Genomic DNA, 24,344 nt, shown 5'->3' on the forward strand with positions numbered 1-24,344 from the left:
ATTTACTTATTAATAATAATAGTTACTAGGCTAAGGCTAATACTATAGGTTCTTTTATCCTAAGTTCTATATATCTAGTTATAGTAAGGGTTTATTGCTATAAGAAGCTATTTAGGTTTCCCTTCTTATTATCTAGTTTTAATAATAAGTTCTATATATCTAGGTTAATAAGGTATAACTAGTAGACCTTTAGGGGTTTAATTAGTTTATAGAGCTATTTCTTTATAATATTATTAATTATATAGTTATTAGTAGCTTTTTTTTCTATTAGGTAAGTAGCTTAATAAGGCATAGTAATTTCTCTTTGCTGTATATTAATATTATTATATCTTATTTATATTATTTTAAGTATTTTAGTAATATAAATAGCTATCTAAGGGTTATTATCTTAATTAATTATATTTAAGTATTTCTTACCTTTTAAGAGGTTTTATTATAGCTTTAATTAATAATATCTCTTTTTAATATCTTATTATTTCTTATAGTATTTATTAGCCTTATAACCCTTCTTATAATAATAATAATATTTAATATCCTTAGGTCCTTATTAAGTTACTCTAAGTTCTATAGGTCCTAGGTTAATACTATATAAGGTATTATTTTGCTTTTTCTTACCCTAGTTAGTATTAAAATAAGGGTTATTAGCCTTATTATTATTAAACTTAGGGTTCTAGAGTTTCCTCTAAGAGAACTATTAATTATTAATCTTAATTACTCTACTAATATACTTAATAAGGTTATTAGGTTATTTTTTCTTATAAAGTTTTACCTATATTTCCTTTCTTAGTCTATTAAAGAAGAAAGATATTAAAGGTTCTTAATTCTAATTAAGCTTTAAGGCAAATTAGAGGTATTTTATTTTATACTCTAAGGCAAATTAGGTCTATTAGAGTACTTTAATTTCCTTTTTAGCTTATACCTTTTTATTAATAATTCTAAAGGCTTATTAAAGTATTACTTTAAAGGCTTTATAATCTAAGTAGAGGTAATAAGTGCGAGGTAAATATTAATTAGCTAGAGCTATAAGGTATTCTCTTATAATAGGTTTAAATTATATTGCAGCGTAATTCTTAAGTTTTCCTATAGCATACTAGACCTTACTAATAGGTAAGGTAAATTATATTAAGTAATATATTATAAATGCCCTTAGCTAAGTAAGGAATACTAGTAGCTTATAGGCGGTTTTATTAAAAGGTTCTAGGGGGTTTAGCTTTAAGATTTTTCTTATATCCCTTTTATTTATAGTAATAATTACTATATTAATAATATTCTAGATATTATCTAGATATTATATATTCTAGATATACTAATTCTCGCTTATTCTCTTAATAAATTTATAAAGTCTATCTATCTCTATACTTATAGTAATAATTTAGGCTTATAATTACTTATTCTCCTCGTTATTAAAGCTATTTATATTATTTATTTCTTTATCTAGGTTAACTAAAATAGGTATAAATAAGTAATTAATAAGTAAAACCTATTAATAGTTATTCGCGGGAGTTACCTAAGTAACTATTATATTTAATATTATTTAAGGTAATCTAAATAATCCTCTAAATAAGAGCTATTAATATATAATAATTATATATATTCCTAAGGGATAAACTAATTATATTAGATTTATATTAATAAATAGATTAATCGCGCTATACTTAAATAAAGGGATTATTACGTCTAGTAATATACTTAAAGGTATTAAGTATAACTAAGTTATATTAATAGCTAAGGTAGCTATTATATAAGAAAGTATAATAAGTATATTTTATATACTTATAGTTAATCTTTAGACTAATATCCCCTAGGTTTAATCTAAGGTAAGACTAATTTTTTAATATTTAGTCCTAGGATTAATATAAGTAATATTTAGTCCTTTTAGTCCTTGCTTAGTTAGAGTATTTCTACTATATTTCCCCGCCTGGCCTATATCATAGCTATAATATAATATTTAATTAAATAATATTTATAATTTTATTAAAAATAATATTTTTATAAATATAATTATAAATATAATAATTATTATATACTTAAGAAGGTATTTAAAATTAAAATTAAAATAACTTAGAAACTAAGAATAAATTATACTTATTTAAGTAGTTATTATAAAATATTAAATAATCTAATTATATATTATTAATATAAATTAATATTACTTTATTAATTAATATTAAAAAAGTTATCTCTTAAGTAATTTAATAATTATAATAATTTAAAATATTTAAATTAATAATAAAATTAATTTTTAATAACTTAAATATTTTAATTATTATATAGCTAATTAATTATTTGATTTTTAATAATTATAAAAGGTATTATTTAATTAAATTTAAGAGATATTATTAAAATAATAAAATTCTTTAATTTTATATATTTTTTTATTTTATTTATTTTACTTTTTTAATATTAAGTCTTTTATTATATTTATTAAATTTATATAAATATGTTTAATTATATCTTTAGACTTAATACTTTTTTTTATTAATTTTAAGACTTTTATTTATATATTTAATTATTTATAGCTTTAAATATATATTTTATTAGCCCAATATATTATATCTTATAATATATAAATTTATATATATATATGTATAAACTAAGAAATTACTTTTATAGCTTATAATGTATAATAATATTAAATTATTTTTTATTAATACAATACGAACTTTATACTCCTCTCAGGAGCTCTTTATATATATTTTATTAAAAATACTTTTAGTATTTTTATATCTATTTTTATTATTATATTATTTATCTCTATGTATATAACTTAAATCTAAATAAATATTATTAATAGGAGATTAAGTAATATAAAAAAGACTTTAAACTTAGATAATATATATTCTCTTAGTTTAATAAGTCTCTTTTTATATATTTCTTTTATTAATTTTTAAAAAAAGGCCTTAAGATATTTTTTTATTATTATGCTTTAAGTTATTAACCTCATTTAAGTTCTTATCTAAGATTTAAGCTCCTTATTTATCTTATATTTCTTATTTTATTATAAGTTTTTTAATATATTTTTAAATTATTTTAAGGTTTTTTCTAAAAACGGGTTATTTTGTAAGGACTTAATTTAATTAATAAAATGTTACTTCTTATTAAATATAATATCTTAGGTTATAGTTATATTTTTATATATATTTTTATTCTAATTATATATTAATTTTAAAAACATATGCCTTATTACTAAATCCTTATAAGTATAAGAAGTCTAGCTTTAATATATTTTTAAAGTATTAATAAAAATAGAAAATCTTATAAAGTAATTTTTTTTAAATTAACAATATATAATTATATAAATATAATATAACTATGAGGGTTATAATATTTATAACTCTTTTCTATTGTATTTTTATATTTTATATATTTAGCTTTATATGGGCTTTAATATAAGACTAGGCTTATTTTTAGCTAAAGAGTTAACATAGCCTTATATATCTTAGTTCTTAGTTTTTATCTTAAGGATATTAAATTATATAACTTAATTATTAGCAGAGGCTAGCTTTATATTTATATTTACTATTACTTAAAGAATTATTTATAAAGGCTTTATAATTTTATTTTTAATTAATAATTATTAATTAATAAATCAGACTCTTAATTACTATTAATTAGGGCTCTTTATATAAATTATCTTTTTTTTTTTTTTATATTGTTATTTTTTAAATACTTCTTTTTTTCCCTTCTGAGCTATTATATAGGGCCTAACCCAATAGGTCTTATCAGTGGAGGGGTATCACATAGTATAATAAATCCACTTAGTTTATGACCTCTGTTAGCGAGCTTGACTGGGATAACAATTATGATGTCGAGACCTTCCCCGCCGAGCAGAGTTTGTAGACCACTCTGAGAATCCATCCCGCTGTTGTGGCTCGGGTGCCCAAGAAGGCCGAGGTCTTCCTGGTCAAAACTCAAGTCAACTACGGCTGCGAGGCCTCAATTCGAAAGATTCTGGGGGAGGCCCTCCACTCCCTCTGTCGTCGAGGCTTTTGCGATGGAGGTTCAAAGTACACACGCAAGGTGAACTTCGTGGACAATAGCAGACGTAAGAAAGCTTGGGTCCAAGTCGAAATCACCAGAACATACAGAGGAAAACACACCCGGGGACATATCGCGCAAAGCGTCACGCGCACTGTCACCCCTGAGACGGCCAAGCCGGCTCTCAGGACTTACTACGGGCAATCTTTCAACCCTATTCTCCAGCAATGCGAGAGGTCCAAATTCACCAACTACATCCACGTGTACTAGGGCTTCGGCGATGATGTGAATGTCAAAATCTGAGTCTCACTCAAAACGAGAAACTATAAGGAAGTACTACCACCTCCCATCCCTCTCCCCTGCTTTTTGCGCCTTAGTTATATCTTCTAGGCCATACTTCCAGCGCTAACTTTGATTCGTGTAGCGGCTAATCTTGCCCTCAAAGTCTTAGGAAGCGTATCTGGAGCATTTAACGGCGCATCCCTATCTCGCTCTGGAGCCCCCTCAGCGCGTTATAGACAAATCTTACCTTCCCATCGTAATCAAAGAGCCAGAAAAAATTCCTCTCTATCCGGTCCTCGTCATTCTAATAGTATCTGGAAGTTCAAGGACGCGTTTTAATACATCCGATTCTATCAAAACGGAATTTCACCTGGCAGGGCTAGTTTTGCTTAATGCGCTGCCCTCTTCATAGCGAAACCCAACCCTAATGACCATTTTGTCAATAAGCCGGCGGGTCTTATCACTGTGTCTAGGTGGAATATAAAGGTAGAAGAGCGCCACGCTTCGTAATCCATAACATACTATCTCAACATATGTAAGCCTCTGCGCTGTGTTCACCTCAGCATCTCGTTGATGCTGTTGGTGTGCTAGGCAAGCCACAACGTAGATACAGATCTCCAATGTATCTATTGGTGTTTCGATCAACCGTAAGCAGCCTTTCAATACTTGTACCTCCATCCACGCTCGACACCAGAGTTCTCTGACCAGCCCTCACGTTCATCCAGCTCCTTATTCAGCTTCCTCGCCCTCCACCTCACCAGCAGGGCCGACACAACAGTCAATGCGCACCCCAGGAGCAATAGTCCACCGGCCATGCGGTAAAACGGCTCCTGGCTCCTTGGATAGAAGTAAGGGCTAAACCAGTGGCTGACTTGACTGATGCAGTTGGCAATTGCAATAAGAGCTGCCTTCTTAGCTCGTGGGGCGGGCACCACTGTCGTCTCCCACGAGAGTTGCAAGTTGAGACCGTTGTAGGTACCAACTACGAGGAGAGTGATGCCGATGTACCGCGCCGCCACATTGATGGTGCTGATGAGAATACCACATCCACCAGCAGCGAAGATGATGGGAACGATTACATGCCAAGTAGATTCCATAAAATGTCCGCAGGACCAGGCGAGGGCGCAGGCTACGATGTAAGCGATGGCGTATGGCGGAGCTTGGATGAGGTAAGTCGTCATCTTGTTGAAGCCAAAGGTATTCATGATCTAACATGGTTCTGTCAGTAAACCTTGAGCGTTGCAAGAATATGCCACGACTCACCGAAGGCAAAAAGTCCTTGAAGCTTTGCGCAGTGACGAGTGCGAAGTGCATGAGGCAAAAGAACCAGGTGAAAGGATCCTTGACAGCATCCCTGACACCGTCCCATGTCCCACCAATACCCTCATCAATGCCACCGTTTGAGACGAGGATTCGATACTGGGCCATTTCTCGCTCCTCATCTGTGAGAAAGCGCGTGTCGTGAGGCCAAGAAGGTAGAAACGCGTACGAAGCCAAGGCGGCCAGGATCGAAACGATTCCCTCAATGAGGAAGAACCACTGCCATGCGTGCAACCCTGCAATACCGTCCATATGCTCGAGAATGCCGGCAGCTAAAAAGCCCGATATGATGTTCGAGATTGTGTTCCCCGCATGCCAGATAGCCATTCGCAGCGGGCTTTCTTCTTTGGTATACCAGGACGAGGTCACTGCCAAGTCAGCCATTTTCCATGGAACTCAGGAGGGTCAACTTACTCAGCGTGAGACCTGGGAAGAAGGGTGCCTCGGTCAACCCGATGAAGAAGCGCACTACGCAAAAGCCCGCGCCGCTGATTACCAGTTAGTCATCTGAAGTATTCGAAGGATGCCAGTCAAGTCGCGTACTTTGTCATTGCAGGCATGCAAATTGTGCCGGCGCTCCACATGAGCATAATGGTCGGGAGGAATATTCGTGGGTTCGTCTTGGCCATTATGAGGTTTCCAGGCAACTGTCCAACGAGATATCCGACATAAAAGGCCGATATTCCAGCATTCCAAACCGTGTCGGACATGTTAAGATCCTCCTGAAGGCCTGCGAGTCGAGCATTGGACACGTTGATGCGATCCAGGTAACTAAGCGCGTTAGTAAACACCCTTTGGTTCAATTCCAAGAGGCCGAACTCACTTCATCAGAAACATGAGGGTGACGCAAGGCATCATGTGCCAGTCGATCTTGCTGCGAACGCGTTTGTTGAGGACCTCCATCTCGGAGGGCGAGAGGTGACGGAGGAGCCCAAACCGGGCCTGTATTTCCACGGGGGCGACAGGGGCATCGCCAGGGACGGCGTTCTCGACGCATTGCGCTACCTGGACCTTCTCGTCGGAAAGATCATCCCGATGGTCGGTTTTGGAGACGGATTCTTTGGCGCCATTGGGTTGGCCAGATGTATTCCGGTCAGACATGATGGTGATGAGTTTGTGTCTCGAGATTGTAGCTTGAGAAGTAGCTGACCAAGTCTCAGTGCGACTGTCAAGTCCTGTGGAAGGAGTATTGGGACGGGGAAGGGCCAGTCAGCGTTTATAATGTTTCCCGACATGGTCCCCTCTTCGTCAACGGTCCAAACTCTGAACAGCACGAGCCTGCGGGGTTGGCTCGTGGCCAAGATGCGGAGACCCCAGAAACCTGGGGTTGAGTTGGTCAGACAGACCACCTTGGCGCAGTGGCTGGAATGGCAGCCAAGTCTCGCTCCCGCGGGAACGAGGGCTCCCGATCATGGCCAAGGCTGGTCCCGCTCATCGGTTAAAGGGATGGGAGGAGTTGGGGGTATTCGCTACAAGTTGAACCGTAGAAAAGGAGGGGAAATACTGACTCGGTTTCTCCCCCACCCTCGGGATTAGATTGGACACGGGGGATCTAGGCGCAGCAGGGATCTGGACCGACGCCAGGGAAATGAGGAGTAAAGAGGTGCATTGATAGCTTCAGGTTAGCAAATGTTAAAAGGTGGAAATTCTTCCGTACTTGGGAAAATTTGACTAAATGTTAATGGAGCGGTGGCGACATTCAAGCCATTACTGTACGTATCTGTCCTAGGAAATCCGCAGATTTGAGAAGTACAGATATATGCTGCTTAGCGCCCGTTTAATATTGACTACCCTTGGGGCTGTATGCTGGTAGAAAAACCAGACTGCTGCTGTGGTGTCCGACGAGTCAAGTCGACGTTGCTTGACTCGAACAGTTACTTAAGGGAAAAGTAAAGACACCACTCCACATTGTATAGAAGACTCCAACTACCGTTTTACCGAAGGCTTCGAGGCTATCGCTTCAGACCCATAAGCAACGACGCCACGTTCTCATATGCCGTGAATACAATGCCGCCACTGAGAATCAATCTCCCCAGTCTCATGGAACTACCGCTCCAGAACCCCCTGATACCGCCATCGCGAAGAACCTGCCGGAATGCTTCTACTGTTGTAGCACCTTTAGCACCCTGAGTTCTGGTCTTGATGGTGTCAAACGGCTGGGTCGCGTAGACTGTGATGACGCCGGCCGTGGCACCGATCCCAAAGGTAACTACCGGTCCATTTTCATCTGACGGCACAAGTTGCTTGAGGATATTGTAAGATCCCATGCGTACGCCTGAGGTAGCTGATTGCTTGACCGTGGTAGAAAGGAGACCGCAATAGAGTCCACGAATCCCTCGTTCAGCGACAGTGACGCGTAAAGCATGGAAACCATTGTTAAGCCGTCGGTTGGGAGACGTTGCGTCGTCAATCCTGGAAAGTCTCTGTTAGCAGGTCCCAAAAGACACCATAGCCTAGTGACTTACAGAGCGGTCTTGATGCGCTCGGTTGGCGTTACGACAGTGACACTCTCAATAGCTCCCGCAATCATGCCGGCGAGAATTGCGTCCCCGGGCGAGAGCTTGCCATTGGAGTCGACGAGTAGGTTCTTTATAGTGTCAAAGGAAAGAAACCGTACACCGGCTTTGCATGCGGTGCCCTGAGAAAGGTGAGATGTATGACTCATGGCTGTAACGATTAGGAGTGAGGAGTGTGGGTGTGACTTACGACAATCAATGACGAACAGCCGGTGTAGATTGCCCCTAAACCACGCTGGCGAACAGCTTGGGACACCTGGGCAAATGGAGAGCGAGAGATGCTGGCCGTGCCGCTGGCAGCTTGCCCGGCACTGAGCTGTGCCAGCGTCTTGGCGAATTCAAAGGGATACTGGAGAAACAGTCCCTGTAAGTAGTTGACACATCAAGGAGGATGCCACTTACCGTGATGGTAGCTTCTATGCCTCCCGCAACAGCTCCTGCAGCTAGCGAGACTCCAGGCCTCACCAGTTGTTCTCGGCTTTTTGCTGATGGTGGCGCCTGTTTCTCCACTGCTGGTCTTGAGCGTACGTCCATTGTCGCGACTGTAGCCATGATGTTACTATCTGGGGGTGATGGGGAAGATTGCTAAGTAAAGAGCAGTAAATTAAAGATAAGTTGTAAGGAAATAATTTCATCAGGGCCATCTAGTAGTATCTAGCTGAAATCAAGTTGAGCATCATATTTCCCGTCAGCCTCTAGGGTATGCGCATGTATCGGCACGGGAAGGTCGGCGCTAACCTTGCCAATTGCGGATATAGCTCCGGCGATGACCGATTGGGACTCAACGCTTCCCGCCTCTTCCCGCTCGCTCGTACTCGTCCCTTCTTTCTTGACAGTTTCACCGACATGTCTTCCCGTTCCCGCCGACGGGCAGTTGAGGCATGCGCATTCTGCCGCAGGAGAAAGGTGGCCTTGTATTACCCTGGAACTGCTTTCCGCGGCGTTACTGATGCGAGTGTCGGCAGATCAAGTGCAGCGGCCAACGTCCCTCATGCGCCAATTGCCAAACGTATGACAAGGAGTGTGTCTACGAGCCCATTCCCGACGTTGCCAAGGAAGCCGGTCGGGAGCGACATCAGCGTCTGAAGCGTCGCAACAACCGGCATGGCAGCGACTCGACTGACCAGGCCCGACCACCGAGTCCAGTCACATCGTCGGGTCGGAATGGAGATGGTTCTGAGCCTCCTGGCAGAGCGACTGAATGTAACCAACAGGGTAGTGGCGATGGAGGTGTGAATGACGGTCGGCCATGGGATACCACAGATTCTACCAGTCGCTCCATGGACGCGGGCGTCGCGCGTGTCCTTGTGCTGGCAAACGGCGAGTCGAGCTACCACGGCCGTACAAGTGCTCTATACGAGGACAATGTTCAAGAGCGTACTGCTGGGCAAGATGTTCACCCACGGATGCCTGATCAATGGGTAGAGCGTGGTTTAATCGCCGAAGCTGCTAGACAACGTGAGTTATGGCGGTGTGGCAGTAGCATCTCGAGCTTACCTCCTCCATTCCAGGCCAACTAGAAGTCATCAATCTCGGCCAGGGCAAGCTCGACTTCGACGGTGTTGACCCCGACCTAGGTATGCATCTGCTATCACTGCACTGGAATCGGCAACACCACTCGTTTCTCATCACCTACCGACCTGCCTTCATGAGAGACATGGCATGCGACGGTCCATTCTTTTCCAAACTTCTTCTGAACGCCATCTATTTCGGATCCTCCAAGTTCAGCCCCAGACTCCAAGTTCGGAAAGACCACAATGACGTCCGTACCGCAGGCTGGAAATACCGCGAGCGGGTAAGAGAGTTGCTCGGGGGCTCTCTGGATCGGAGCCACATTACAACTATTCAGGCTCTCCTGGTCATGGCAAACTCCTTATTTGCGCTGGGTGATGAGAGGAGCGCGGCGTGGTTATATGCTGGGTTGGCGTTTCGCATGCTCATTGATCTCGGATTGCACGTGGATTTGACAAACTCGCATCCTTTTTCTGACGAGGATCTCGAGATTCGGCGAAGAGTTTTCTGGGGTGCCTTTGGTCTGCCAATGTCTCTTCATTCTTGAACATTTTGCTAACACAAGCATAGTCGTGGATAAGATCCAAAGCCTTTACCAGGGCAGGCCTGTGACCTTGAAAGAGGCCGATGCCATGGTCCCCACTAAGTTCCTTGACACCTACGAAGAACTTGAGTTCTGGAAGCCATTCGCGTACTCTACTCCGACTACAGGCGACTATCCCGGCTCGCCAGCCTACAGTGTCTCGACGTTTACATCCCTCTGCAAGCTATCTATTGCCATGAGCGATATTCTGAGCTGCATTTACACGGAAAGAACCACTGCCCAGAGCCCGGCCGAGCTGTCAAGCATGCTGGAGAAACTTCAGCTCAAGTTGAACGAATGGCAAACTTCATTGCCCGACCATCTTCAAGCCGATACGGCGAGCGTAGTAGTGCCCCCGCCTCATGTCTTGAGTCTACAGTAAGCTTCCCGAACGGCAACGGAATCATTGTGCTATCCTGACAAACACTCGATAGTGCCATGTACAACGTCCTTGTAATTCTGCTTCATCGCCCTTTTGTGGCTGATGGCCACCTGTACAACACATTTCGCTCCATCTCAGTCGACTCCCTCATGAAGTGTGCGTCGGCAGCCTCTGGCATCTGCAGTCTCCTCCGCGCATACCATCGCGCCTTTTCAGTGCGTCGTGCTCCGTATCTGATCTCGTATGCGACATACGTGGCCGCCACCATCCACTGCCGCATCGCCGCAAAGAATGGGACAGGCTCTACAGCTTATGCCAACCTGAGGACATGCCTGGCAGTCTTCAAGGAGAACCAGGAAACCAACTCTGCTGTGCAAAAGGCTGCCGTGATTATAAATAGGCTGATGAAGAAGTATGGAGTTGTGGTGGACGAGTTACCACAGGATGCCCTCGAGGTTGAGCCAAGTGCACGGCAACGAGAACCGCAGCAGCGAGTCCAGGCGCAACCCAATTATGAAGTATCACCCAGCAATACCGACGTACAGCAGACTGATTACCCGTCCCGGGCCCAAGGCACATCATCAGCCAAGCCAGCTGGTGTGAGCACTTCGCCGCCAGGGTCTGACTGGATCGACATCGACGGCATCATCCAAAGTTTCCTGCAGGAAAATGACCTGAACTTGACTGACCCCATCGCGACTACCTTTAATCAACCTCCGAGGCTACCTCCGGCGCTTGCGTCGGGTCCGGCAAATCTTCCCACGGCCGACGGCGGAAATACGGCATTGAATCATCTCACCGTGGGAACGGCTGGGACAGGACTTGAGACAGGTTCTCAATGGCAGCACGCCATTTGGCCGTCCAACTACGATATAGCGTTTCTTGAAGACCCGCTCTTTGGGTTTAATGGGTCATCTACAGCGGAGTTTCCGTACAATAGCAAATGAATGAGGCCCGTTCCCGTCCGTGGCCATTCTCTCCCCGCTTTATTCCCGTTTTGTTCCCGTCTTCCCGTCACCCCTGGTCGGCCTCTTCCCGCTGTCCCCGTCCTCTCTAGCCTTCCCGTTGTGGGTCAGTCAGGTTCCTCGGCGATTACACCCCTAAATTGACCGTCCTTGATTCTATAGAGAATGAAGGAGGATGTTCTCTTCGGCAGCCGTTATTGGGGTGGTTAGAATGCCCGGGGATGGGTTTATATATGGCGCACGACATGTTCCCCTGATGCTTGGCGGGATAACGACAAGTTTACGCTCTTCCTGCTTTCGTTCACCAACGTACCTTTCAGAACGCATGCTTTGTGGAGACTTTATGATGGCTCTCCAAGAAAAACAGTCACAGAGGTCGCACCCCATCAGGCACAGTCTCCCATGTGTCCTGATGCGTGCTGGGACCTCAAAGGGCCTTTTCCTTCATCGGAGCCACTTACCTGGAAAAGAGGCCGAATGGGCCCCCCATCTGATCTCAGCTCTGGGATCTCGCAACAATGACGCTCGTCAGGTTGACGGTGTCGGCGGTGGTACATCCACGACGTCCAAAGTAGCCGTCATGTCCCCGTCATTACGGCCAGACGCCGATATCGACTTTACCTTTGTCCAAGTCGCAGTTGGAAAAGAATCTATCGATTTTTCCGGCAACTGTGGCAATATGAGCTCTGGAGTTGGCCCATTTGCGGTTCAGGAAGGTTTAGTGGTCCCGAATCCAGGACAGGCAGAGGTATATAACCCGTTTGTTTCAATCTATGCTCATTACCTGACGACGCATTAGATCGATGTCAGGATATTCAACACCAACACGAATCGTATTATCGTGGAGACTATCGAGATCGACGAGACGGGTCAATATAAGGAAGATGGGAACTACACGATCCCGGGTGTTAAGTCATTCGGCAGCGAAGTCAAGTGCTCTTTTGTCGATCCTGCCGGCAGCATGACGGGGAGCCTATTTCCATCGGGTCAAAAACAACAGTGGTTCCACATCTTGCCTTGTCCATTGATTCCTCAGCTCGAACCGTTTCGAGTCCGAGTGACCCTCATAGACGCGGCAAACCCCTTTGTGTTGGTGGACTCGTCGTCCATCTCAGGCATTCTCAAGACGCTCCCTTCTCCTGAAACACAACACCAGCTGGTTGAGTCAATTCGGCTTGAAGGTGCTGTGGCCATGGGCCTAGCCCCTAGCATCGAGATTGCAGCGCAAACTCGTGGCACACCCAAGATAGCGCTTCTCGAATCTCCTGTGCGCCGCACGGCCAAGGACCTCGAGACACCCGACATTCGGGTCCAGTCTTACTCCATGGGGCTCCCTCACCCAAGTCTCCAACTAACGGGTGCGGTGTGCTTGGGGGCTGCAGTAAGTGTCAAAGGAACCATTGCAGCAGACCTGGCAGCTCTAGTAGATATTGACGAGTCCTTGCCACCTACGCCGGAACGCACACCGCCACCTGATACCAAGATAGACCGGGAGATGGATGATGAGGTGAGGACCGTCTTAATTGAACATAGTAAGGGAACTATCCCAGTCAGAGTAGTCAGGAGAGGTGAAGAGGAGATTGCTAGTTGTGCCGTTTCTCGGACGGCTAGGAGGCTTTTTGAGGGGCACGTTATCTATTACGCATAGTTACAATTATGTGACAAAAGTCTGCCCCCACCCGACAAGCCCCGCATCTCCTCTCGTGATGACGCCGACTCACCCTGCCTTTTTAAATAGACACAATTCATCAGGAATATGTCTGATCCTAGTAAATTCGGTACTATTCTACGCGCAAATCACCAGAAAGGTCAAGAATGGAGTCCCATGCAAAAAGGCGCAATGATCGATATGCGATTTGCCGGTATATCACAGCGCAAAGTCGCGGAGACGATAGGGACCGACCACAAGGCTGTCGGGGCCATTGAGAAAAGCTTTGCAGAGATAGGCAGCGTCGAAAATAAACACCGGTCTGGGCGGCCTTGAGCACTTAATGCGGTCGAAAGGCGATACATTATATGTCTTATCCGCAAAGATCGGTTTATCTCGTGGGCTACGCTGTCTTCTTCAATCGATGATCGGGTATGCCTCCGGACACTCCGACGCGTCGTTTCCTTCCATTACAAGCGCAAATGGAAAGCAAAAGAGAGGCCAAGAATATCCTCGAAATAAGCGAAAGCTAGGCGTCAATTTTTGCACACGTGGTTACCCAGAATCGAAGAATTAAATGAGGTATAATATCGTGAAGTTAGCAGTGGTGTCAAGCTAATCACTAACTCAGATGATTTGCTCTAACGAGAGTTCAATCAACAACACCTCGCATAACCCCAACGCTCTATGCTTCCGGGCGCCTTATGAGAAGTATGAACCAGATCTTCTGAATACGACGGATCATATTAAACCTACGATTTCGAGGATGTATTGGGCGGGAATCTGGCGCAAAGGAAGAACCCAATTAATCCCTATGAAGCGCGATCTAGTGGCCCCAAAATAAGGATACTCTTCTTGGAGCTATGAAATTGCACTTCCCGATAGCCTCCTCCCTTTATATGATAGAACTAGAATATTTTAGCAAGATAATATAAGTATTTATACCGCAAAGAAGATTTCCAAGTGGTTCTTGACCAATTAGATTGAGCTCCTAGAGTGGGGCACCCAGGTCTCGCCACAACCCCAGTCTCGACATCCCCAAATCCCTCACCGGCGATCAACACCACAACATTCAATCGACGATTCCTCAACAAAATGACAATCAATTTAAATAATTAAAGCTGGAAATTAATATACATAGATTCCTTTTCCATTCGTGCAATTTCTATCGCCTCATCATAAAGATTGGGACCGTGAGCTTCCTCGTAACGTGAAGCTGCTTGTATTGCTTCAAAATGCGCAACTGCAATTTCTGGGATGCGTGCGAAGGTCTTATTGGGGTCATAGTCGACAGCCTTGCGCCCGGTCGTCTCCTTTGACTTCAATTTCTCCTCGAGGAATGTCATACGGAGCTGTAAGGCTGCAATCATGGTGTTCTTCCTATCTAATTCCCTTGCGTGTGAATTCATGATATCCCGTAGGTCCCGCGGGAAGGTATCACGACTCTGATCGAGGCGTTGAGCTTGCTCTTTTATGTCTTTTCCGCTCTTTGGCGTACGCCAAAGCTCGGTATCACCAACTTTCCTCTTCTTCGGTGTGCGGCGGCGACAATGAAGATGGTGGCTCTTCGGCCTCAACAGCTCGGTCTAGAAGTCTCTTCTTATCAAGAGGGAATATTCCAGCGGCCCGGAACCCTGATCGTATATTCCGGCTCGTAAAAGCTTGGTCTGACGCCTGTTTATATGCTTCAATAAACCGTTGCTTCTGTATTGGGGCCGTGGTGTTGAATGACGCGAAGTCCCTAGTTGCGCGACGAAAATAGGACTTGACAGGCGAGAATAAACCCACATCCAGCGGCTGGGAGATATGTGACGAGTGCGCCGGTAGGTATATAAGTTGAACCTTATTCACCCATGCCATGTACATAATTTCAATCGTAATGTGCGTGCGGTGGCCGTCTAAGATGAGCATACGCCAAGCCGTCGTGTCCTTCGGTCGGGTCTCCTGGAGGAAGATTTCGGTAAACCACTTCCTGAAGATGACAATGTTCGACCAACCCGTAGGAGAACAGTCAAAGAACCAATTTGGCGTATTTTCCCCTGGAAACCACTGTCCTTGGAGGTTCATGCCGGTCAGAATAAGGGCAGGGGTCAACCGTACGCCTGCTGCGCTGATACACTCGAGAATCGTGGCCCAGGTGCGAGAATCGCTATCTGTGACAATAGAGTATCTCGTGAGAGTAGATCCACACACTCTGCCGGCCCGGGTCTCCCCTTCTGCAAGCCCGTGTTCGTCGACATTGTAGGTATTGTCATTTTGAATCCCCAGAGACTTAACAGCGTAAGAAACTCGGTCTATGTGTTCTTCGAGCTTTTCTTTCGTCGTGGAATACGTACGGCAGGCCTCAATCGATCGCGATAGCTTCATTTTGACGTCCTCGTGGCGGTCTAGGAACCGGTCCACCCAGTTATGTCCAATGGGTTCTTCTTCCCCGGTTACACTCACAACTAACTGTGCGAATCCTTGGATGTGTGCTTTCGAGGGAGCCCGGCCAGTTGCTTCTTCTTGTAAAATCCATCGCACTAGGTCTTCTTCTTGCTCTTTTGATAGTCTTTGGAACGGTTCCATCGCCTTGTGGATATTCGTACATCCTTGAAGCCGACTGCGTAAGGTTGAACGCGGGATACCGTGGGCTGCAGCTGATGAGTCGACTGTGTCCCATTCAGTCTGCGCAATCGCGCTTTCAATTAGATATTCACGATCTTTATCCATTTGAGAAGACATATTGAAGATTTCATTTAATTTGCTGAAGAATTGATAATGTTGTGGTTGATTTCCTTAACCCCTTCTTTGGTGAGGGGTAACATAATACCAATTATCACGATGACGAAAAGGGGGTTGTGGCAAGACCTGGGTGCCCCACTCTAGATTGGCCGACTGCGTGCTATTAAGGCTACACGTAGATGGTATACGAAATATTAAAGAGCATAATTAAGGCTTTATTTTGATGTAAATAATTATTTTATTGATAATTAATTGATGATACTATCGCGATGCAAAGGTGCGTGGTTAAAATGCAGGTGTGGGGTCTGAGGGGGGGTGGGGGTAGACTTTTGTTATATAATTGTATCCCTCTAGGTGCCAGGATCAGCTGTGAGAGGCCATAGAGGTTAGAGGCGGGTAAAAGTCTTAGAGAAAAAGTTGTTAATTTTAAAAAAAGTATATAAAAAAGATTTTAGAAAAATAAGCCTTATAATATATATAATATAAAATATATTATTAAATAGCTTTTTTTAAGCTATATAATAATTTATTTCTTATTTATTTTAAAATTAAAAATAAAATATAATAAGGTATAAAAAAATAATTAATAAAGGGATTATAAGATTTTATTTATTATTTTTTTTCTTAATTATTATTATACGCTAATTAAAAGGCTAAAGAAATCTTATAACTCTTTTATTAATCTTATAGCTCTCTTATTAATCCTATAGCCCTATTATAAAACTGTAAAGGACTGAAAAATAGAGACTATATAGTCTTCAAAGACTATAGGGTAGGTGATAGAAATAGGAGGTGAATAGGCAGTGGAATCAGTCCTTATAAAAAGCTGATTGGCTAGATAAGGGATCATAGGATAATAAAAGTGGGTCACAAGATAGGTAGAAGTATAGGGTAGAAGGCCAGCTTCTGATTGGTGGTCTTATGGCTTGTATTGGTTGAGTATGTGGAGAGCTAAGGAAGAAAAACTATTCTAAGGGAAAGCTATTCTTATATAGCTAATTGCTCGGAACCTATTAGTCCGATTCGGATAAAAGTCATACCGTCGGATAGCCCTTTTCCGGGGTTATCTAACCGTATAGGGTATGCATAAATCGGATAGAAGGAAGCCGAGTTATGGCATAAAGAAGATCAGACTTATATAGTTTTATATTTCAGATATTAGAAACCGGATAGGAAATACCCATATAGGAAAGTTGGCTTTAATGGAGTTATCGGGCTTTAGATAAAGTCCTAAGTCCGGGTCACGTGACTTACCCTATATGGCCGAAATCGCCCAGAAGGGAAGTTTATGTAACTCCGTGATATATTGCTTATCTAAGCAGCTATTGCTTAGGTAAGCTCACCATCAGAAAGCGCCAACAATTTACTATAGGGTAGTATATTATTAGACTTATATTTTATAAGCTGAATTTCTCAGAATTATTTATATAAAAGACCTTTCCTATAAAAGTCTTTAATAAAAACCTTATAACTTTCTTATAAAATTATATAACCCCTTTATTTATAAGATTAGTACTTAGTAATTAAAGCTTATACTAGCTAGTAACTAATAATTAATTATATATTAGAAATTTCTTAATACTTTTATTATAAAAATATATTAATAATTAAGATAAGTATTAACTAGTAATTAATAAAATAACTCTTATAATAATAATAATAAGTTAAAAATAAAAGAAATTAAAAAATAAATATATATATAGTAAGTAATATTAATATATACTGTAGCTATCATATAAGCTAAGTAGGGAAACTTAATAAAATATATTAACTAAGTAAGAAACTAAAGGGACTAAACTTTATTCTTCTTAGTACTATAATAAAATATTAGAGACTTTAGTCTTACTTTAGACTAAAATTAAGAATTATTAGTCCCTTAGGTAAATTATAAGTATATAAGATATAATTATATTTATTTCTTTATATACTAATTAGTTTAATTATTACTATAACTTAATTATACTTAATATTTTTAAATATATTATTATATATAGCGTAATATATATAATAAGTATATAGTATATCTAAATATATAATATACTTTTCCCTTTTATATTTACCTTTTAAATAATTAATTAATTTCTTAATTATTAATAATATCTAATTTTAATATTTAAGTTAAAACCTTGTTTAAATTTTAAGCCTTAGAAAAAACTTAAAACTAAATATTTAATATATTATTAAAACCTATAAAGTCTTTAAATTTAGGCTTAATTATTATTAAAATAGTATTTTTAATAATATAATTATATACTAAGATTATATTAATTATTTAATATATGTTTAATTTACATTAATAATCTTTTTTAAAATATATAATAATAAAGAAATAATAAATTAATTATTAAATATATAATATTATATAATTTATTTATAATTATTAAGCTTTTAAGTTTATTTAATAATAAAAAAAGCTAAAGATATTTTTTTATAAATATAAATATTAGAGGGCTAAATATAGAGATTTAAATGAAATTTAAGAATAATTTTAACTTATAATAAATATAATTATAAAGTATAGTATCTAATTAAATAATATTTAATTTTTAATAAGGTTAGCTATTCTATAAATATAACTATAAATAAACTAATTTTTATAAGTTTAAAAAGATATAAGGAACTTAAATTAATATACCTAGAAGTTAAAAATAAATTATAATTATTAAAGTAATTAATATAAAAATCTAGGTAATTTGATTATATATTATAAATATAAGTTAATATTACTTTATTAATTAATTAGTTAATTATTATTATTTTTTAATTCTAAATAAAAATAAAAATTATTATTTTATTAATTTTAGAGATATTATTTAAAAAATAAAATTATTATATTTTATTTATTTCTTTATTTATTTTAGCCTCTTAATACTAAGTATGTTAACTTATTTAAAATAATTTATAATTAAGATAGAGAATATTTTATTAAATATTTTATTATTTATATTTTAATAACTAAGTGTTTAATACTTTTTATATTATTTATTAAGTAGTTAAAAAGTAATATAAGCTTATTATAGACTTAAAAATGATTTAAAATAATTTAATAAAAGAAATATAATCTTATATTTAATTAAGCTATTATATTTAATACCTTATAATATAAGAATATATATTTAATACATTATATAAATACTTTTATATTTAATACTTTACCTTAATAAATCTTATATTATATAAAATATATTATTAGCTAATAGTAATAAAAATACTTAATTTATTTTTTATTTTAATACTAATAAATAAGTAATAATAATTATAACATAATATAATATACTAACTCCTATATATATTACTTAATATATTTTTCTTTTTAATAATTTAAGCCCAGAAGTACCTTTATTAAAAAGTAATTTAATCTTATAATATACCTAAAGATAGATTAAGGTAACCTAGTAAGAGAAATATAATTTTATATATAATTAAGTATTATACCTAATACCTTTTAATATAAGAATTAATATTAAATATACTTTATAAATACTTCTATACCTAATACTCTATCTTAATAAACCTTATCTTATTAAGAATATATTACTAATTAATAAAAATAAAAATAATTGATTTACTTTATATTTCAATTATAATTAATTACTATTATTAATAATTATATAATATAAGATAATATTACTATTAAAACTACTATTATTTATATATTTATATAAGCTTAGATATATATATTATATATTTAATTAAATAAGTTTAATTAATTAACTTTTAGACTTCTATTTACTACTAAGTTTTAATTTAGCGCTAAGCCCTAGTATTAACTCTTTTTATGTTTAAACTCTAATACTAACTCTAGGAACTAATCCCTCTAAAAACTATAATATTAATAACCCTTATTTCTTAAAATAGATATACCTATAACTATATAGCTAGATCCTAGCTTATTATAATAAGACTTCTTTAATTCTTTTATCTAGTATTACAAAAGGTATTAATACTTATAAAAAGGGTTATAACCTATGCTTTATATTAATAATATTATAAGTCCCTAAGTAATTTATATTTTATACTTATAAGAACTTATTTTTTTTCAACTCTTTTTAAGAGTTTCTATTAAAAAAAGCCTTTTTTTTATACAATTAAACTATTTATTAATATTATAATAAAGTAAAAAGAGGCAAAATAAAAAAAGAAAAATATTATAACTAAAGATTATAAGTTTAATTAATACTAAATTGCTATATAATATATTTATCTTAATACTTTAAAGAGCTTTATTTAATATTATTTCTTATAGCTTATTCTAAGTATTTTTAGTGCCCTTATAAAGCTTATATAACTCCTTAGTAAGGTTATCTTAGTTATATTAAAAGGTATATTAATAGGTATTAGTTATATTACTTTAAGTATCTAATTAAAGGTTTTTATAAAAAGTAATTATTATACTCTTATTAATATATTATTAATTAGTAAACTAGCTATAAATTAATTAATTAGTTAGTTATACTTATTAATTATAATTAATTATATTATAAGAATAATAAAAGTAATTTTAATCTTTTTAAGTAATTTAAAAGTATAAGGGTAATTAAAAGGTTAATATTAGAGGGAAAACCTATTATATAAAGACGTTAGATTTTAACCTTTTTAGTTAATTAAAATATAAGCTATTTATTATAAGTAGAGCTAATTTTAATATATTAATAAAGCTATAAATAATTATATACATAAACCTTATTAATTTAAGTCTATTAAGACCTTAGGCTTTAGGTATAAAGCCTTTAATATTAAAATTATTAAGATATTAATTATACTACTTTAATCCCTATTTTAAGTAATATAAAGTTATAAAATAATAATATAAGATAATAACTTAAATTACTAGGTATATTTTTATATTAAGTAACTGAACCTAAGAAGTAAATTAATATAACAGTATATTAGCTTACCTTCTTAATATATTAATTATATTAAGGTAAAAGCTTAAAGCTACCTTAGAGTACCTAAAATATACTAGTCTTATAAGACTAGAGCTAAAAAAGCTCTTTATAGCCTTGTAGTTATAATTAGACCTCTAAAGAGTTAATTTAATCTTTTTTTATTACTATTTATTTAAGCTTTATATATTAAATAATTACCTATTGTATAATAAAGAATTAATATTTCTTATTACCTTATAGTAATAAGAAGTATAATTATAAAAGCTTTTTTATTTTATAAAGTAAGTTTAAATAAGAAATAAATAAGCGAGAAGCTTAAGTTATAAGTTTTTTAATAAATAAAATAAGGTTTTAAATAAAGATTAAATAAAAAATATATTAATTTAATACGAAGGAAGGTTTTAAGATATAATTATAGTAAATATAATATATAAATATAATAAGTAATTTAATTTAATTATTAAAAATATTTTTATATTTTAAAAATATATAAAAGAATTTATTTAATATTATTATAATAAGATTATATATACTTTTATATAATAAAGAAATACCTTATATTATTTCTTATATGGTAATATATAATTCCTTATTATTAAGCTTTAAAAGCTTTTAGCTCCTTAGTTATAATATAAAATAGCTATTCTAAGAGTTATTAAGTCTTATCTAAACCGCTTTTTAAACCTAAGAATCCATGTATAGTTGTCTCGTTTTAGAGCTTCCCAGATATATAAGGTGATATTTGACTCTTTGGTCTGAAACGCCGTGTTTATGGTCCTCTACGGAATCGCCAATATCATCTCGCAGCAGCTTTGGGAACGGGAGGGCTGCGGTACTACGGTGGTTGGGCTACTTAGGTCGTTGTATGGTTTACCTTGACGCCTCTTTTGCTATTATGGATTCGATACATCTTGGCTAAGCGCAATAAGGAGCAGCGATAGTGGATTGCCGAGCAGATGGCTATTTGGAACCATGGAGAAGGGATTGTGAAGCAAGTTGTTGGAGATGAGACTGCCAAGGTCAAGGTTGACGCATCAGTGCTTGATCTGGCTGATCTAGAGAATCAGTTTTTTTTGTTTGCCCCCTGTAGTCAAGGGTGTGCGAGAATCTATGGCAGCTTTCCTGGATTAGAGTCAGTCTTCTAACGCAGCCCCTTCAACCCTTGCGCCCAACTGGGCGGAACCTCGACATATTCAAGATACTTTCTTCAACTGATTCATGTCGTTTGTATGTAATCTGTGTTAACTATATACATGAAGTATGGCTATTAATGTTTATCTAATATCATCATGCATCGCTGCTCACGCTACGCTCGGCACATCCTCCCATTCTCAGCAACAGTCCATGCCTCGCTGCCAACGCCCTTGAGCACATAAAACAGCGAAGTTGGATCCCACTTCCTCTTGATGCTCAAGAGCTTGGCATAGTTGGCACCAAAGAAGGTCTTCTGCCAATTCGGCTGTCTGAAATCAGCCTCATTCATATACGATCCGCTACCAGGAGTCACAGCCTCAATCAGAGGCATAAACTCCTCCGTCATGCGCTTCTGGGCAGCTTCCATATCAGACCACAGTGCATTGTTGTCCCAGTCGGTGATAAGCTGGAGCTGCATGACGGCGTCTCTCCAGGCGGGGTGCACCGAGTTGGCTGGCGAACCCTTGGACTTTTGGTACTTGGCGACGCTACCGACGGCGAGAACGCCGTTGGAGGTGAGCTTGTTGATGACCTCTTGCAAGCCCTCATTGTTGTTCTCGATGACGGAACGGGGGATGAGACGGCCACCGAACTGGTACCGAGCGACTTCGACGCCTCCCTGGGGCAGGGGCCCCATGTAGCGGTCGTAGTGGTCACGATAGGCGAGCTCACTGTAGGCAATTGGCAGGGCGATACCAATCTCCTTGACGACTGCGGTGAAGGGCGCGAGGACAACGTCGCGCACGTACGCCGCGGTAGAGTTCCACACAGTCAAGGGCTTAACAACGAGCATCTGCTGGTTATTGTAGAACACAACCATGGCTCCCTTATCCGTCATGGCAGGAAGCAGCTCGTAGAACTTGGCCACGACAGCCTGGAACTTCTCAGGCGTGGTCGTAGGCGCAAGGAGCTGGAACGCCGCGCCACCAACATTCTGCGACTTGTACACCTTGACCGTCATGCTGACGACGACCCCGAAGGTTCCGCCGCCGCCGCCGCTCAGAGCCCAGTAGAGATCAGCGTTCTGGGTAGGAGACGCGACGACCGTACGTCCATCAGCAGTGACGACGGTGAAGGAGAGGGTCTGATCGGCTCCGAGACCGAATTGTGTGCTCAGTGCGGAGTGGCCACCTCCCTGGGTGAAGCCACCTGCAAGACCGACGGTTGCGCACTCGCCGTTGACGACGGTGAAGCCCTTTGCGTGGGCGGCCTCGAGGACCTCGTAGCCTACTACACCGGCGCCAACTGTCACGGCTGGGCCGTTGTAGTAGTCGTCAGACCATTCGCTGAACTCGATGGTCTTGAGGGACTGGGTCCAGATGGCGAGGGCACCTGCACCAGTGGATCGGCCAAGGAAACTAAGCCAAGTTAGCAATTTCCAACAAGATTGCGACTATGGGGGGACTCACTCGTGGCCCGTGTTGCGGATGACTACCCGGACGTTCTTGGACTTTGCAAACCTCAGTGCAGCAGCGATATCCGCAGTCTTCCTGACGTCAACGGCATAGCTGACATAGTTGCCGAGCTTGCAAGGTACAGTTCTATCTGTAAACGGATCGCAGCTCTGGTTGGCAAAATACGTCTGCATGATTGAAGACGAGGACGGGATGCTAATTCTCAGTTAGCTTTGTGCCTTCAGTCTGAGGGTGAGTAGCTAGGCCATACTGGGTCAAGGGGTTCTCCCACTGCGCCTGCAGCTCCGCACAAGCCTCCGCGTCGTATGTGGGATCATGGCAGGGCGAACCAATGGGCTCAGTGGCGACCAGTCTGCCACCGACGGTCGAGTTCAGCTGAGCCCAGGCACTCTTGGAAGGCCAGCAGGAATCTCCTGGAAGACACCGGCAGCTCGAGGAGTAGGTTGCCGACGCCCAGTGGGCAGCAGTCAAGGCCGCAGCGAAGAGTACGGAGGTCTTCATGTTTGAATGGAGCGGGCTAACGAGATTGTTCCTCGTCAATGGAGAACTCAATGTCCGTGGACCGTGGCGTTGCTTGGACTGCACTGGCTGCATTTAAGAAACCGTTCAGTTGTATTCATATGCATCCCCTTTCGACGACGACGCTCGGGATGCCGAGGCACGTGGCGCACAATGGCGTTCGGGTGATCTTCCAGAAAAGAAGCATACCCTCCGTAGCGTCGCACCGGCAGACTCTGTCAAATAGTCGACGGACGAGGTTCCCAAATGCGGCGAAAGCGCCAACATAGCCCAGCCCGGACCGACGTCTGCTATAACGGCAACGGGGGCTTTCAGCTTCCTATCCTGGCTCATGCCTTTCGTGCAGCCGCAGCGGGGGCATGTCGGAGTCCGGGCTGGTTCCCGATATAGCTTCGGCTGAGGTTGTACTTTACCCCT

At 39.4% G+C, this 24,344-nt stretch overlaps 5 protein-coding genes across 5 annotated transcripts; 2 read left to right on the top strand and 3 right to left on the bottom strand.

Annotated features, from left to right (window-relative positions):
• Positions 1-4,919: 4,919 nt before the first annotated feature.
• Positions 4,920-6,681, bottom strand: NCS54_01501700 (MFS domain-containing protein; the record flags this gene model as incomplete). Its single annotated transcript, XM_053160130.1, has 5 exons — positions 4,920-5,468; positions 5,524-5,948; positions 5,995-6,068; positions 6,124-6,351; positions 6,404-6,681. 5 exons carry the CDS (start codon positions 6,679-6,681, stop codon positions 4,920-4,922), a joined length of 1,554 nt encoding a protein of 517 aa, XP_053016105.1.
• An 851-nt stretch (positions 6,682-7,532) lies between these two features.
• NCS54_01501800 (Hypothetical protein) lies at positions 7,533-8,648 on the bottom strand (the record flags this gene model as incomplete). The annotated part of the gene is made up of 4 exons (XM_053160131.1): positions 7,533-7,992; positions 8,046-8,218; positions 8,287-8,445; positions 8,499-8,648. 4 exons carry the CDS (start codon positions 8,646-8,648, stop codon positions 7,533-7,535), a joined length of 942 nt encoding a protein of 313 aa, XP_053016106.1.
• Positions 8,649-8,942: 294 nt separating this feature from the next.
• On the top strand, positions 8,943-11,520 carry NCS54_01501900 (Hypothetical protein; the record flags this gene model as incomplete). Its single annotated transcript, XM_053160132.1, has 5 exons — positions 8,943-9,002; positions 9,062-9,554; positions 9,608-10,129; positions 10,179-10,569; positions 10,626-11,520. The coding sequence occupies 5 exons, from the start codon at positions 8,943-8,945 to the stop codon at positions 11,518-11,520; spliced, it is 2,361 nt and encodes a 786-aa protein (XP_053016107.1).
• A 343-nt stretch (positions 11,521-11,863) lies between these two features.
• On the top strand, positions 11,864-13,186 carry NCS54_01502000 (Hypothetical protein; the record flags this gene model as incomplete). The annotated part of the gene is made up of 2 exons (XM_053160133.1): positions 11,864-12,286; positions 12,338-13,186. 2 exons carry the CDS (start codon positions 11,864-11,866, stop codon positions 13,184-13,186), a joined length of 1,272 nt encoding a protein of 423 aa, XP_053016108.1.
• An 8,919-nt stretch (positions 13,187-22,105) lies between these two features.
• Positions 22,106-23,909, bottom strand: NCS54_01502100 (FAD-binding PCMH-type domain-containing protein; the record flags this gene model as incomplete). The annotated part of the gene is made up of 3 exons (XM_053160134.1): positions 22,106-23,351; positions 23,403-23,603; positions 23,659-23,909. The coding sequence occupies 3 exons, from the start codon at positions 23,907-23,909 to the stop codon at positions 22,106-22,108; spliced, it is 1,698 nt and encodes a 565-aa protein (XP_053016109.1).
• Between the last annotated feature and the right edge of the window lie 435 nt (positions 23,910-24,344).

Source organism: Fusarium falciforme, chromosome 14 (genome assembly GCF_026873545.1).
Source record: "Fusarium falciforme chromosome 14, complete sequence".
Lineage (NCBI taxonomy): Eukaryota > Fungi > Ascomycota > Sordariomycetes > Hypocreales > Nectriaceae > Fusarium > Fusarium falciforme.